Consider the following 17,117-nt stretch of genomic DNA (forward strand, 5'->3'; position numbering starts at 1 on the left):
GAATAAAATATGCATATTTATGTATGCTGTTGACCCAGAATCTGCAGTCTGTACATCGATCACTGTCGCTGGTGCAGCGACAGGTAATCCATTTCAAATTTCACCACGTCTCAGATTGTTTTGTTTTGTCTTGTGCAAGTATATTATGCCATTTCTTAGGTGCAACAGTCAAGATGTGTTGTTTAAGGCTACTTTGGGGGAAAAAAATCAAATCTGTTAATCACTACCAAACATTGTGTGTTGATGAGAACTTGACAAAAGAAAAAAAACAGACCGACAATTAAGTATACAGTACAGTATGAAAAAAAGTTTTGTTACATTTTGTGAAAAAGTGTTTCAAGTCCAAGTGCATGAAGCATCCAAACTGAATCAAAAGATAGCACTTGCACTCAGAGTAGAACAACACAGCCTACTCTGAACACTAAAAGTAAATAAATAACATTTGTAAGAGCTGTGGTGCACAATTTCTACTGGATACATTTCATTTATTTGTCCTTAATTCAGCCGTGAAGGTTAGGGTTAGGATTAAAAATTGCTCAGAGTATGAAATGAAATCTGCATGTTGCTTTATTATCTATATGTTCATCTTAAAAAACAAAAAACAAAATAGGCAATATGTTAAAAAAAAGTCTAAATTTATTCCAATAATACATTTTCATTACAACAGATGGAATCTTAAAATTCAGGCTGAACATATAATAAACATCCATCTAAACTGAAACTTCAATAACAGAAGTATAAAAACAAAAAAAAAAGGACTAAGGAGTTTCATTCCAAAACTACAAGGAAAACTATCATTACAAGCTTTAAATTTCTTCAGAAAGCAGCTTATAGGTTGTCTACACTGCGGAGCTCTGACATGGAACATATGCATAACAGTGTGATTACATCTCAGTACATGAACTGTGCTGCTGCCTTTGAGCATTTTGACCCAGTGAATGGGCTCAACACCGGTCTTAAGGTTTGAAAACTATACAAGGAGGACAAGAATCAAAATTATTGTTTTTAGGAAACAGTCTTAAAAGAGAGTGGCCTCCGGTTTGCTGTTGGAACACATCAATCGTATCTTCATCCTCCATTTCTAGCTGCAAGAAAGAAAGAAATTAACTTTATTAAGTGCAAGAAATTGTCAATGGTTCCCTTAGCACATCTGAAATATAACCGGCCTAACAATAAAAAATCTTAAAATTTTAACGAACCTGTAGAGGCCGTTAAGCCAATTACCTTAGAACAACTACTATCCTATAGACCAGGTCTCCAAACTTTTTCCTGTAAGGGCTACATAACTTTTCCTTCCTCTGATGGGGGGGCATAAATGAAACATTTATTGTCTTCCAGAACCAAATATTAATAACCCTTTCTGGATATTATGTCATTTGTGAGAGCAGCATTGACGTCAATGAGACTGTTGGGCTTGAACGCAACATTCAGAACATCGCAGTTCTGTAACTCGGCCGACTGACAAGACAACTGGGCTTCATCGATGTTGGATTTCTTTGCATTAGCATGTAGTTCAGAGAATGGCACACCAAACTCCGCCTTCAGCGTTTCCACACACCTTTGAGCTGGGAACGGGACCGCTGGGTTCTCTGCAGAGAGGTTTTGGGTAGCAGGGACACGGATGAAGTTGTGCTTTTTCACTTGCTCCAAAACGCTAGTTTCACCTCAAAAGCTATTATGTGTGAATACATGTCGCAAATGAGTTTCCCCTGGCCTTGTATTTGCAAGTTCAGGCTGTGTAGCATTTCTATCACGTCTGTTAAAAATGTAAGGTGCCATTTCCATTCTGGATCGATCAGCTCTGGAGCCATTTTGTGCCAAATGTTGAGATGGTCCGCATCCAGCCCGCGGGCCTTAGTTTGGGGACAACTGCTATAGACCCATCTCCTCTAGAATATTTTACCTGTGTATCAAAGGGTTTTATGCACATCTTGCATCTGTGGAACATGTCTGTGTGTAATTGTAATATTGTATTGCTCCAAACATGTGTTGTCAAGGTTCAGTCCAGCAAAGCTAAATGCTGTAGACTCAGCTTTAGTTTCCAGTCAATTTTTTTCTGTTAAATCATCTGTCTGGTTAGGAAATTATAAGTCACTGAAAAATAAGGAGCAGCCAGAAGGAAAATTGGAAATGTTTTCTCAATTTTTATTTTCACCAAGACCAAAATTTAATTGTGTTTTGTATAGTAAGCAGTGAGGCAAGGCCAAATCATAGACAATAACCAAAATAGAAAGTTTTTAGGTTGTTTTCTTTCTCAATTTCATGATAATAAAGAGACTCTGCAAAGCTGCTATTCCGACTGAACAAGAGGGTACACGTAATCTTACCTGGGATGGAGTGTCTGTTTCATTGACAGGCTGCCCGTCAAATCGAAATCGAATTTGACTTAATGTCAGCCCCTATGGGAAAATTACAAAAAATATTTTCAAAACATTAAAAAAATAGAAATTATTAGAAACCATGGTAATCAAGAAGTTACGGTGCAGACAAAGAATGTCCCAGGTCTGTCATCCAATCTCACTGTGGATTATCTAATTAATGTTACCACCTATTTAATGTAGCAGCGTTGCAATAAGCATAAAGATGACTTCTTTTGCATAGTAGTAATTCTGTCATCTCACCTGTCGTTCACAATAAGCTTTCATGAGTTTGCTTAGAGGAGTATGCCTTTTGATCTTGAACTGCACTACTGAGCCATCCTGCCCTGTAACCTTAAGGTTGATGTGCTCATTGTTCTCGGTTTTTACTCCCTCCTGAAAAGCAGAAAGACAAACATTTGTAGAAATATATATTTTTTTATTTACATTTTTTTTAAACTAAAGAAGCAAGGAAACACAAGGTGTTCAGGGAAGTGTGACCTGTAAGTGTAATGCTACAATCCCATATACCAATGTTGTCGTGATCAGAAACAAGTGTTTACATTGCTTTCTAACATTATGATGTACCTCCATGACTTATGACAAAATGGAAAAAAAACTATTCCCATCACTTGAATAGAGTGGGATTTTACTTCCACTGGCATTCATCTCACATCTTCAGTTGCTGTCAAATAGTCTCTTTGCTTAAAAGGTTGAAGCCATGATAACAGCTGTGTGAAATCTCGAAACATTCAGAAATTGTGCTTCAGTGTCTACTTTATGTTCTTTAGCACAGGACGCACCGTGAAAGGAAAGAAATGCTGCATCAGTAAGCCATTAGTCAGTCTGTGGTATTACTGTACTTGGTGGTAACAATACTGACGGCCCATTGGCGTGCAATTTGATTATGCTTCAGGAAACAAGAGGGCCAGTAAGTGGCTTCAAAGCCTTGGTCATCCAGGAATTGTCTCCATACCCTGATCAGATGAGGCTGGACATCCTTCTGCACCAGGTGAAACCAAAACTGTTGGAGAGTTTTGTCTGAAAATGCACATCAGTAGCCTGTTTCTCCTTGCAGCAGATTCCTGTGCTACTCTCCCCATGTCACTTTTGCTTTTGCCACTGTTTTGCCATTGTTGCCACTTTCATTCACAGTCATTTCCTAAATGGACAGCATGATATCCAAGAATTGTAGCGCTGATATTAATTCCCTTTAATTTTTGTAAACAAGCCTGTGGCGTGTTCAAAACGTCATTACTTTCCATTTTGTCTCTTGCTTCTTCTTGTTCAGTCTCTAGTATTGAAGTATTTGACTGTCCTTTCCACTCTGTCAGGGTAAAAATTGATCCTTAATGTCCACTAAAACGGAGCTAACAGGTCTGATTTAATCACCTAAGATAAATGAGATCCACTTATCATGCTCAGCTTTCTTCTTTACGTTGTCAGGGATTTCAGCAGTGGGTCTGGGACGTGTGATTACACTCTCGATGAAAACAATGCACCATGTCAAACTTCAACCTTTGCCGACCTTCAACCTTAAAGTACTGATGTTCTCAAAAACTGACAGTGTGCCTTACAATCTAACCTTCATTCCTCTCCTTTCCAGGACAAACCTCCACCTCTCTAGCTTCTCCTCCACCTGTTCCCTGCTCTCACTGCAGATCACAATGTCATCTGCAAACATCATAGTCCATGGAGGTTCCTGTCTAACCTCGTCTGTCAGCCTGTCCATCACCATAGCAACAAGAAGGGGCTCAGAGCTGATCCCTGATGCAGTCCCACCTCCACCTTGAACTCCTCTGTCACACCTACAGCACACCTCACCACTGTCTTACAGTCCTCATACATGTCCTGCACCGCTCTAACATACTTCTCTGCCACTCCAGACTTCCTCATACAATACCACAGTTCCTCTCTGGGCACCCTGTCATCAGCTTTCTCCAGATCTACAAAAACACCATGCAGCTCCCTCTGGCCTTCTCTGTAGTTCTCTATCAACATCCTCAAAGCAAATACAGCATCTGTAGTACTCTTTTTTTGGCATGAAACCATACTGCTGCTCACAAATGTTCCTTTCTGCCCTTAATCTAGCTTCCACTACTCTTTCCCATAACTTCATTATGTGGCTCATCAGCTTTATTCTTCTGTAGTTGCCACAACTCTGCACATGTCCCTTGTTCTTAAAAATGGGCACCAGCACACTTCTCCTCCATTCCTCAGGCAACTTCTCACTATCTAAGATCCTGTTGGACAACCCAGTCAGAAACTCTACTATAACCTCTTCAAGACACTTCCAAACCTCCACAGGTATCATCAGGATCGAGTGCCTTTCCACTCTTCATCCTGACTAATCTTTGCTACTTCCTGGTCCAGAACAGTCACCTCTTCTAGTCTTTGTTCTCTCTCATTTTCCACGTTCATCAACTCTTCAAAGTACTCTTTCCATCTTCCCATCACACTACTGGCACCTGTCAATAGACTTCCACCCCTGTCCTTAATCACCCTAACCTGCTGCACGTCCTTCCCATCTCTATCTCTCTGTCTTGCCAGCCTGTATAGATCAGTCTCTCCCTCCTTACTGTCCAACCTAGCATACAAGTCATCATAAGCCCCTTGTTTGGTCTTTGCTACCTCTACCTTCACCTTACGCTGCATCTCCCTGTACTCCTACTCTCCTACCTGTCTCCCTGATCACATTAGCTGTAGTTGTCCAGTCATCTGGAAGCACCTCCTGACCACCCAGAGTCTTAACTCCTTCCTAAAAAGTCATGCAATTAATTAATTTCCCTGATGGAACCCCCAGAAGGAATGAATATAGTCCTCCTCTACTCTACATCTTCCTTATGATATCCACATATCTGGTGCAGAAGCCCCCTCTCTCCGCTGCGTGTCTGCATCACACTTTAATGCCTACTGAGAGGTTGCAGAGGGTGTTGTGGTCCACCACGAATGAATGCAAGAATACAATTAGGCAGATGTCATCGTTCACTCTCCTTTTCATCGAGCTTGTTTTTTTGAATCATTGTCAGAACTCGTCTTTTCGCACATTAACTTGGTCTTAAAGACGCGTTTTGAAGTGTTAAAGAACAGACAGTATGACGTCATGCCGTTAAGGACGAAACGCAAATCGCTGGTTGAGATCAAATAACGGTGCCATTAAAATTCTTCATTTTGTACCGTTATACTTGGATTATAGCTATTTAATTTTCAGCTGCTGCTCTATCGCTACATTTGTGCGTCAGCTATGGAGAAATGTTCACAGGCTTTAATTAATTACGTGCATTTTAAAGACAAAGTGCAATTTATTCCATACCGCCCGGCAGCATGGATTAATGCTAACTTTACCCGCTAGCCTAGAAGCTAACGCGGTGGGTCGGGTTTACACTGTGCTCCGTTAGGCTTCTGTGGCCGTAGAGGGGGGGCTTCACAGGTGGCTTTTCGCGGTGTCATCCGTACAATGATCCCCACCATGCTGTTTTCTACACAGCAATGAACAGCAGCTGCAGAACCAGCTCCTCACCTTGGGTTTCTCGTCTGCCATGGCTGCCGTAGGTCCGCGCCGTTTCTGTTGTGGCTCTGCTGCTGTACGCCAGTGCGCATCGGCTGCGGTGCTCACAGCTGCGTCAGATCCTCCGTCCTACCGATGACGTCACCCCAACACGCACCAACCTGGGGTTAATCTGACTGCACGTTTCACAGAATAGCGGTGTGATTAGGATTTTGATGAAGTATTATCAAATTGAGATTAAATGCATGTAACAATTTGAAATACTTAAATTGGAGATATTAAACTTGATTGCACTTCTCCACGTTTCCAAAGAAGCGTTCCACGTCTAAATCCACTGCGTTCACGTAAAAAAGATGTTAATTAGAATTTCTATACAAAATTAGTCATATAATTAAGATTTATCTTATCTTACCAGTTGAACAGTAATTATGTAATTATGCTCGAACTCTACCAGCCGCTTTGGTTCATCAGCAACAATAACCTCATAATATGAACCACACGTCATTCTGCCTCATTAGTAATTTTGAATTTCTTTTACTGTTTCCTTCATAAATGCAGTGTGTTTATTGTAAAGAATACTGTCAAGGTGTGGTATTGCTGGTTTTACTTAAAGATTACAACTAAGATGAAATGAAAATCACATCAATGTTGCAGTGCATTGATATTTATTCTAAGAAGCTGAAAAATGACACTAGCAAAAATTATATTAAAAATCAATCTCATTTTTTTTATTTTTCCTTGCACAGAAAAAGTTTTCAAATTTTTTTGCAATGATAATCTTCTTTAATAATCTAAATAAATAACTTTAAAAGATGCATGTAGCGAATATCTTACAGTAATACTAATCCCCCACCCCCCCAAAACCTCAAAGAAATATTTTACTAGTTTAATATAGGAAACACCCACATAATCTTAACTGACCCATGGTGGCATACCTACCACTTCTATAACATAGCCCACACTCAGGAGGCCAAAATAATGTCTATTTTTGTTTCATGTAACAGCACATCCAACTAATGCAAATGTTGATTTTGTCCTTCATACAGTCATTAATGGTGTGTATCTGGAAACAAAAGGGGACCAATGGCTCTGACAGAGAGATTACTGTCATATTAGGCAGGAGTCACATTTCATGATACTAAAATGTTACACAAAGTAAATGTCTTCATTGCCAAACCAAATTAAATAATACATTCACAGCAAATAGCGCTGCTAGACTAAAAGACAAAATAAAATTCTGAAGTGCGAAAATAGAAGGGCAGAAAACAAACACTATTCAGTACTAATAATGAAGTATAATGGAAGAAGTGAGCTGAGAGTAATAAATTTCTCTACATTTGTCTGTGAGTGCCATATACAGTAATTAGGAAAGGCTGTAATTTTGTGCTGGACTGACAAACTCAAGTGTTACATAAGTATTGTTTTTGTCTGGTAAGCATAGAGGGGATGCACAGCTCCCTCATCTGCCAGCAGACGGAAACTCATTCACTTCCCCCACTTCTGTGTATGGCTGCTCGCCCAGTGTGAATGTAAGTTTGTATTTCATTCGCACCTTTTCCTGCAAGAAAAACACAAAAATATTCTCAGATTGGTGGCTTTACTTAATTTTCTGGAGCATACATGATCTCATACACTGCCAATGTGATAATTATAACTTCAAAAGTGTACTGCTTAAGAATGTTAGCTGTGGTTACTTGTATGAAATCAAACATGACCGAATACTAATTAAAAGAAGAAGCTGTATGGGCTGGGCTATACCTTGAGAGGATTGGCAAGCAGCATGACCTGAGTAATAGAAGGAGGGGGAAGAATTGGATTAAAAGGAGCCAGCTCAGTTCCTGAGGGTGGCTGTAGTTTCACTTTCATCATCTGGGGAATTAGCAGCAGCCATCCATGTAAAAAACAAAAACAAAACAAAACACAGGCACATCTATTTACATTTTTATTTTCAAGCAATACTTCATTTAGCAACATAGAACATCTGCCAAAATGTTTTTTTGAAATATAAATGCATTCTGTGTGGCTTTTGATGTTGTAAAAGGGAGTTGACAGACGCACAGAAGCTTTTACCTTGGGAACAGCAGCCTGCAGAATGATGTCCCTGATGGCCAGTGGCGCTGTGTTAAGAATGGATGCCACCATCACCAGGACATCAGGTCTGCCTGCTGGACAGTCGATGGCAAAGTGCAGCAAAAGACGTATCCCGTTTTTATCATATGCTGTGATAGGACATACGTGACCTTAAATATAGCACAAAAAGTGAAAAAAGAAAAAGAAAAACATAATTACCATCAACAGGACAACAGCTAAAGTTAGTCTACAACAGAAAAATGTTCTCTTATTGGTCCAAATGTTAAGTACTGATGGCATGCATGTCCTGTCCGTTTGCATATACTGTGTAAAATAACTAACAAACAGAAAAAATTAAAAGTGTTCAGTCAAGATCAAATGTCAAATGTTTCATTAAATCTGCCATTACGACCATTAGTGGCACTAATGACTAGCACTAATGTGTGTGTGTGTGTGTGTGTGTGTGTTTGTGTGTGTGTGTGTGTACTTGAATGGACTTCCAATTTCTTACAAAACTTACTCATGAAAGAAAATAAATAAAACATACTGCCTGCTGTATTTCATGGGACTCACTTGGTTTGATGGTGTCCAAAGGGACAAACACATTAGACAGTGACACTTCTTGTTCACTGCCTGGGTTGGTCTGGCTCAAAGGGAGGATAGGAGACAGTGAATGTAACAGAGGACTGTCATCTGCCTGACATTTGGCAGATGAGGGAGTGGAGCCTCCTTGCATTCCTCCAAACAGCAGTGAGGTGGATGTGATACCAACACTAGAAGAAAATGCAAAGGGAGCACAAGGACCGTCACTGTTGAACAGCAGCCTGCCAACACCCATCAGACGGACAGAACTATGTGTATAATTAAAATATCATTGTCTAATAAATTGCAGTTCTTAATGATAGATATAAAATACTGACAAAAACAAGATAAAGGAGGCTGGATAACAGAAATAACACCTGTTGATAAATCTAAATAAAACCAGAGCTGTTAAGTTCATTCATTCATTTATTATCGTCTGATCAGTAATGGAAAGAAAAGGGCTTTTGCACTGACATTAAAACAAAATTAAATCTCAACCCATTGACACTTTCCATTAGCGGCAGCTCAAACTACTATAAATTATCAGTGACACTTTTCACATTGTAATTAAGACTGAGATTGTACAAGATCTATTATGATTTCAAAGCTAATAAGCAGTTAATGTTCTAAAAGCTATTAAAAGGAAATCTGTGCATCAATCTGTCCCTTGGAAATAATTGTAAAAGACACAAATAAAAGGAAGCAGAAACCCTTTTAAAATGAGTATTTAAGGCTTAGACACACACTTCTCAGTGCATTTCTTTTATACTGTATCAGTGACAACAGATCAAAATGACAGTGTAGCATCCAACATTCAAAGTTGACAAATTACAAAACTAACAGGTCAATATTCCATTTTCAGTGTTATCTTGTGGCATCAGTATTACTCACTTTTTAGGACTGCCCAAGTCGAGCAAGGCCAAGTCTTGCAGATTGTGACTGGGATACGATGAAGGCACATTGGACACTCCAGAAGAAGCAGGGACCAGTGGAGGAGGGACAAACGTGGCTGAGGGAGCAGTAGAGGCCATGATCAATGCCTGAGGTGGAGCAGGCAGAGCAGGTGGGAGCGTGGTGGTCAGTACTGAACTGAGAGATTGTGGGAAGTTCCTTGATACTGCTGGGATATATTTTGTATAATCTAGGGGTGTAGAGATATTCAAAGTAGATGAAGTTGTAGATGATGAATTGGCTGGACTAACTAAGGCCGAGGAGAGGGCATCTGGAAAAAACATATGTGTAGAGAATGGCGGACCCAAAGATGAAGTGGAATCAGGAAGAGCTAAATTTTGATTGGAATCCTAGAATAGACGGCAATAAAAGAGCTATTACCAATAAGATAATACACAGGCATCAGAATAAATCATTGCAATAAATTTGAATACCTGTAAAGATGACAAATGATTGTTGAGGTTCACAGATGTGGATTTACTTGGAACAGAAAATGGTTTGTTGAAGTCTGAATAGAAATATGTCAAAACATGTCAAACCTCCATGTAAATAGCAGTTAATGTTGTCATGAGAAAGTAACTACGTTAAATTATCTGTTACCCAAAGACATTAGTTCTTCATCCAGAAGATATTGTGATGCAGAGGGTGCACTGGGAGCAGCAGACGGAGGGGGCTGATTCTGTGATTGAATAGTGCTTTGGCTGTCTAGATCCATCAGGTCAATCAGAACCTCTGACTGATTTGTGCAGCCACTGCCTGTCAGATGGACATGGAAGAACACACTGAGATATAATTTAAATGTTCATTTTCATCCAGCAATGTCTAATTTTGTCCCTATAATCACAAACCAAGCCTGAAAAATATATAACAGACACCAGAAGATGGCATATCCCAATGTTTCCTACAAATCCATGAAAGGAATAGGAGAAGAAAACATATTTACCCTCATAGATTATTGTCTTGATAAAAAGTGTTCAAAGTTGTTAATGTAACACATTTTCCAAGTTGTGATGATGTGTCAAGTGTGAATAGAACGATGATTGATTCATTCTTTGCACCATTGTTTCCCTATTTCCCTATTGTTTATTGATGTCACACAGTCATTGTATCGATCTTTGGAGGTCCGATCTCTCTACAAAACCAATGCTATTATTTACATCACAAATCAGTATATTGACTGGAAACCTCAGTGAAGCATTTGCTTTTTCAGCCCACACTGAATTTTTGTAATTTTGTTGTTTTATGTGAGTGTACGGTATATAAGTACAATCTGCAGCAAACACAAAATGAAACCTTTTATTGAAAGTGTATGATAAGCAGCACTGCACAATTACTATTATTCTGTCAGCACAAAAAAGAGGGATACAATTCTCTACTCACTCCAGTTTAATTGTACCTTGTCTGCCTGACGACTGTGTTTTCCCTGTGTGTTGAGTTTCTCCATTGATTGTCTGCTCTTCCACAATTTTTTTGTAGGAATTAATGACATGGAAGAGGTCATCGCTGGCCTGCAGGATGTCTCCTGATAAGTTAAAAGTAAAAGCATAGAAATTTACAGAAATCACTGAAATCATTCAAAAAGAAAAAAAAAGTCTCAGCATTTTCCCACAGTCTCCTAAATTTAGTAACTATGTCCCTGTTTGGTAGTGGGCAGTGTAGTCTGACAGGATGCTGCTCTTAAGCGAGCACATACCCTCCCATCCTTTTACTAGTTAAACTAAAATAGTGACAAGTGACAAGATTACAGGACTTCTTACCCAAGCTGTTGTCATTATCCTCAGTCTCAGTAGCAATCTGAGCTATTGATTCCCTAAGCTTATCACAATCTCCATACAGGTCCTGGAATAAGAATTAAAAAAAAGAAGAAAAATATCCACGGTTTGAAATTAAAATCATAATAAATATAACTTAAGACAATAAAAAATGAGTTTTCAAACACCACCAGAGAATCCCATTAGTGCAAAGACTATTTGTGTTCATTTCAAGATTAACTTACTTTTAAATTGTTTATAGAGAATATTTAATTACTCAAAGAAGATCTGATACATATTATTTTTCTTCTGAAACACTCAAATTTACCAGTCTTTTCACAGAAAAGGCTGGAAACGACATTTCTTTGGGTTGTATCAATTCAATAGTGTTTCCAGAGAGGCCATTGAGTGAAGAAAAAAAAAGTGATTTGAATATCTCAAATGTGCACAATTTGATGGTAAACAAACCCTGAGGAGCTCCTTGTCTCCTTCTGTAGAATCATTGGGGTTGAAGTTAGCAAGCATCTCATTAAGGACTTGAACGCTGTTATTTACGGACTCCAGTGTTGTTTCTTGCTTTTTTAACTTCTGTGTCCTCACTTCATCCTGAAAAAAGATGACAACGTAGATCAAATACCTCTGGTACTTTGTAATCACGCTGGTCGATGAGTGTTGCTTTCTGGTTTGAAGTTGGTATTTGATGCCATAAAAAGGATGTCTGGTATCATGATGATGATGATATGGGCAGGAAATTGACAGAGCAGTTGCACGGTCCAGTCAAAACCGTGCAGACTGTGGCTTCAAAAGACCAAACCAGCTGAAGATGGATGTGAATATACCTTGAAAAAAATTTTTGTCCCCTTTTGTATAATGGGAGGAAAATGGGCATGAGCAATCTTGTTTAGTGTCAATCATATAAACTCACATTTTGAAATGATAGCTGAGTGGGCAGCAGCTGTTTGTCACTCTCAATGAAAGCTTTCAGAAATCAGTATGTGTTAAAGCACAGACATATCAACCAGGACATTTCATCTGGATGCAGCCATACCTCTTTCACCATATTCTTGATGAATCGATTGGCTTCTTGTAGATCTTCAGGCTTTTTGCTCCTGAGCAGTTCTGCTAATCTCTGGAAACAGATCAGGGAACCATCAATGATGAAAAATTTAAGATCATTTCAGACAGAATACACAAACACAAACAGGAATGACATGCCAAATCCTAGAACACCCCTCCACCCCAGCCACCCCCCCCCAAAAAACAACAACATTCATCCATAAATCAACTGCAGTTGAAATAAAAAAGAAAACAGACTTGTTTTGAACCTGTTTCAGTGTGCTGTGTGGCATTCTGTGAGAGGCCACATCAAGAGAGACGAAGATGAAAAACTGGTTTTACTGGTCAATAATTCACTTTCTTTTGACATTTTCATTTCTCAGAAAATTGAACTGCATTTAGAAAAAAGAAAGGAACATTTAAAAAAAAAAGAATGATCTCATTTTCTCTCTTATTGAACACAAAGAAAGGCCAAGGGCTTCAGCATAAAAGGAGAAGAGGTGGAGAAGTTTAAATTCCTCGAACCTCACACAGTCAGTGAATACTGCTGGGGGCAGTGACTTCCTGGACTTCCTCATACCTCCTAAATTTTCCTCTTTATTTGCATCCACTATCCATTTTAAAATGTTTTTTACAGCTACAGCCCTAATCGCTCTACTAAATTCTGCCTTAAAGATGAATGTGACTTCTTTTTTTTTAAAGACGCAGTATCAGCCCCTTTTTCTGCCACCCATTTTAAATTTAGTGAATTCTTCCCAGTCACATCCACAAACTTCCAACCCAGTTCATGAATTTCCAGTAATGCAATCCTGCCAAGGATATAAACAGCCACAGCTGCCTGTGAAAACAACCTCCATGGCAGCGTAATGAATGACCCCTACACTGAAACACAAACAGAAATACTGCACTCACACTAAGCCGCACAAGGTGGGGCCTAAGATTTGTTATCTTACAGTTTGACTAACTCGACCCCATTCCAATAACAAATAAATTACTACCATGTACCACAATTTTGGGCTTTAAAGGAGCTTTTGACAGTGACTTGCCATGTCCCCGCAATCACATCTGAAAGTATGTTTTTTACCTGACTCTTCTTCTCATCATCAAACACAGGATTCTTTGGTCGTGGGGATGATGAAGGTATTACTGTGGCATCAGGAGGGGGCGTTGGATCGGATGACACAATACCTAAAGAATAAACAACAAAAACAATTCTTCTACACAGAGACAATGCTAATCTCCATGGGGCATCATGCAGATTACCTTCAAATAGCTAAAAGCGCAGAATAATCATAACTGATTGTTCTGCGCATATATTTGTTTACTGTGTTGTATATTGTTGTTTTTTTAATCAAAACAATATAAGAGTTTTAGCTGTTGATTTTTCACCCTGTGACTTCAGCATCTGATATGCTTCAGTGATCTTGGCTTCATCAGGAAATGAGAAAGTCCAGCTGTAGAGCATCTCAATAACTTTTGTTTTCACTCTCTCTGACACTTTCTCTCCAAGATACTACAAAAAAGAAAAGAAAAGAAAAAGGGAGGCACAGCTTAGACTGACACCAAACATCATAAAAGTAAACATATCACTATTAGTGGGAGGTTGACACTAAATGGTACTCACTTTGGGTGAAATCACTTTAATTAATTCATTTAAAAATCTAAATTTCCCAACTTCATTGTGAAATCTTTGTCCACAGTTCTTCATACAAGTCTCAAGAACCTATAAACGGAAAACAAAAAATGTATTGATAATTATGAACAGACATCAAAATAAAAATTAAAAAAAGGAAACAAAAAGCAAAATGATGACACTACAGACCGTTAAAGCTTGTATAGCCTCCCATTCTTGAGGAGACTGAATCTTGTGACTCAACAGCCTAACAGATATTTGTGGGCTGAAAATTGTAAAAGAAAACCACAATACAAATTCAAATAACAAAAGCAAAGTCAAGTTAAAGGTTAGAATAGCTTGTATAGTAAACTCCATTTGTTTAGCAGATTGATGAGCCACATCAGATGCATGTGATCAACATTATAACTGATTGGGTTAATCGAAACAATGTGACCGTACCCTTCAAGCTCCTTATTGACTTGTTCACAGAATCCCATTATGTACTTCCATTCTTCCTGACTGTTTGACGGGTTGGTGGCTTTGTCTAAAATGAAAAGACATTATCTTGTAAATACATACAGCTAAAACAGATTAAATGCGAGCATGACACTTTTCCAATACGTCAATTTGACCAGGTTTCAGATGTGACAGTGTCCCTCCACACAAAGCTCAGCAATAACCTCCACACAGGTGTATAATAGAGTGGATGAATAACATGACTGAAAAAATAAAAGAACTCATGAAATGAAGAAAAATATTTTGAAAAAACAAGGTTCAACAATTCAGAGAATTTACAGGTATTCCTTGACTTAAAAAAAGTCTTAGTTACAATAGCTACTTTTGTAAGTGTCACTTTGCAGTAATGATAATAAGAACTACTGTGACACAAGTCGGACCTACAGAGACCTCTGAATGCAGACACATGTGTGTGAAGACATCTATGCAGTCAGAGCGTCTGATCGAACGTTATCAGTATGAATGACCAGAATCCAGACGCCGCTCCTCTGCCATATGTTCCCACACTACCGGGTTCTGTGTTGGCTTCACGGCCACAGGTGTTTGGAACAGCTGTCTTAACAAAAGAACGAGCTAAAAATGTCTAAATATTAAATGGGGAAAAAATAAATAAATTCATAATTGTGTGTCATTTCAATTTTGTCGACTCCGATGCCGAGCTGGGTGACCATTAAAACAAATACCAGGGTTAGTGTGACGGAATACAACAATCAGCTGCGGGAAGCTGTCTGTAAACACTTTCTCACACCACAGGCGAATTAGCATGATAGCGTCAGATGCATCAATATCATGCGAGACTTCTAGACGTTCTAGATAACTACAGTCAAGTCACACAAATTTGCACAACTCTACAATGAAACATGCGTGAATAAAACAGAGATTGTGAACTTACTGAGCCAGGACTCCAGAGACTCCCCATCACCCGCCATATTTGCGCTCAGAAAGCAAACAACGCGTGACTGCTGCTGCCTTCAAGTGCACTGAGAAAAGCTGGGAATTTCCTGTTACCCTTCGCTGTCTGTGGCGCGATTACGCTCTATCGGTCTGTCCGCCTATCCCATCTGCTCAGCTGCACACATACTGGACATTTTTTTACATGACATGATCATCAGATTCTGTAAGATTCTGTAAATGTAAGAAGTTATACAGTTGTTGTTGTTTTTTTGTATGCTGTCTGACATCGCCTGTTCAAGGTGGAACTGCTGAATGAAATGAGCCTTACTTGTTTGAATAAAAGTTCAGCCTGGGGGGCTGCTGCTTTAGTGGTAGGGGGGGTCAGTGGCTTGATCCCTGCAGACTGCAGGTTGAAGCATTGCTGGGAAAGATGCTGAACACAAAATTTGCTGCTAGTGTTTGAGTGATGGTGTGAATGATTACTGCTCAGTGACACTTGTTGCCTTCACTGTATGACTTTATATTAACCTTTGAGTAGTCATACTTAATACATGAGTACACTCCTCACTGACATGAAAGATCAAAGTCACAGAGTTACACATCACAGCTTTTTTCTTGCTGATTACAGCAAGCTTTTAAACTGTCATCATTGGTGAATGTCTGCCCCTTACCATTTTTATTAGTTTTAGATAAAGCATTCCTGAAAAATCATGTTTTCTTCGGCTTGAATGAGTTTCCCCTTTTTCTCTGAGCATAGTTGGTGGTAAAGGAACTCTGTGTCTGGTGTCTGTTTGTTAAGAACTTGCTAGAGCCATGACTCCATTAAGTCACCACTAGCCCTCTGGTAGGGGGAACTCAATGATAGATAGATTATCTTGTCTGGCTCTAGGGCTTTTCTTGTAGTTCTGGTAGCAGTTTTGTTACACTTTTTTATTGCCTTAGCACCTTTTTTGTATAATAGTACCCAGACAACATTTCCATAATTAGGTGTTGGCCTGTCCAATGCAGTGTGCAACTGCTTCAGAATTTGAAAGTCGATAGACTAGAAACTGTTGCTTCAACTAAAGAAACTGCATTGAGATGGTTTTTAATTATTAATGTTACAAGGACATCCTGGATACTTTCGTCAGATCATACCGGTGGTAGATCAAATGGTCTAAAGGGCTGAGATGAAAATAACTTTAAACATGCATCGGCTCTATTCAGTGGGGTATCAAAGGCCAAAAAGATACATATGTATTGAATTTGGATTACAATTGATTCCTTACCTTACTCAGATGTTAGAACTATCGCTCCTTTTTCAGAAAAACAAGGAGAGCAAGACTAAGAAGTTTCAATGGGGTGAAAAACACTTGCAGTATCAATGCAGAGCTTTATTAAGACTTTTTCAGCTTGTGTACTTCAAAAAGGTCATCATAAAATGCAATGCAATTTTTTTTTTAAAGGTGTGTATGAAACATAAAAAATGCAGACAAAAATAAAAAATAAAATATGAAAGACATCCACTCATGTACATCTTCACACTATTTCTACAAATCAGCCACCAGCATGAATGAGTTGGATAAGTGGTTATATGGATTTTGGCCAGTAACTGTCCAAGGCTGACGGAGATGTAAGTGGCGTGTTCGATAAGGGATGTAGCACTTGATTTGATCCATGGACTGGGTTGATACAATTTTGGAGCAGCTGACTTTTAGCAACTTTAGCCTGTTATCAAAATGTGCTCCTTGACTAATGTGAAACGGTTTATAAGAATCAAATTTAAAAAAAACATTTTAACCTGTAACTATTTCCAATACAGTTATAAAAACATATTG

At 38.9% G+C, this 17,117-nt stretch overlaps 2 protein-coding genes across 3 annotated transcripts; both read right to left on the reverse strand.

Moving 5' to 3' along the window:
* Nucleotides 1–634: 634 nt before the first annotated feature.
* Nucleotides 635–6,001, reverse strand: sumo2a (small ubiquitin like modifier 2a). The gene is made up of 4 exons (XM_068322183.1): nt 5,878–6,001; nt 2,622–2,753; nt 2,328–2,399; nt 635–1,085 (listed from the first exon to the last, which is right to left on the reverse strand). Exons 1-4 carry the CDS (start codon nt 5,896–5,898, stop codon nt 957–959), a joined length of 354 nt encoding a protein of 117 aa, XP_068178284.1. The 5' UTR covers nt 5,899–6,001; the 3' UTR covers nt 635–956.
* A 565-nt stretch (nt 6,002–6,566) lies between these two features.
* gga3a (golgi associated, gamma adaptin ear containing, ARF binding protein 3a) lies at nt 6,567–15,372 on the reverse strand. 2 transcript variants are annotated; one of them, XM_068321551.1, is made up of 17 exons: nt 15,299–15,372; nt 14,350–14,434; nt 14,098–14,173; nt 13,900–13,998; nt 13,665–13,788; nt 13,360–13,463; nt 12,268–12,348; nt 11,688–11,825; nt 11,226–11,307; nt 10,865–10,990; nt 10,069–10,224; nt 9,903–9,976; nt 9,409–9,557; nt 8,509–8,708; nt 7,936–8,105; nt 7,624–7,734; nt 6,567–7,423 (listed from the first exon to the last, which is right to left on the reverse strand). In XM_068321551.1, exons 1-17 carry the CDS (start codon nt 15,333–15,335, stop codon nt 7,325–7,327), a joined length of 1,911 nt encoding a protein of 636 aa, XP_068177652.1. In that variant the 5' UTR covers nt 15,336–15,372; the 3' UTR covers nt 6,567–7,324. The 2 variants fall into 2 exon arrangements, with proteins under 2 accessions (XP_068177652.1, XP_068177651.1); XM_068321550.1 differs by having other exon boundaries at nt 9,409–9,818.
* Nucleotides 15,373–17,117: the final 1,745 nt, after the last annotated feature.

Source organism: Antennarius striatus, chromosome 8, assembly GCF_040054535.1.
Source record: "Antennarius striatus isolate MH-2024 chromosome 8, ASM4005453v1, whole genome shotgun sequence".
Lineage (NCBI taxonomy): Eukaryota > Metazoa > Chordata > Actinopteri > Lophiiformes > Antennariidae > Antennarius > Antennarius striatus.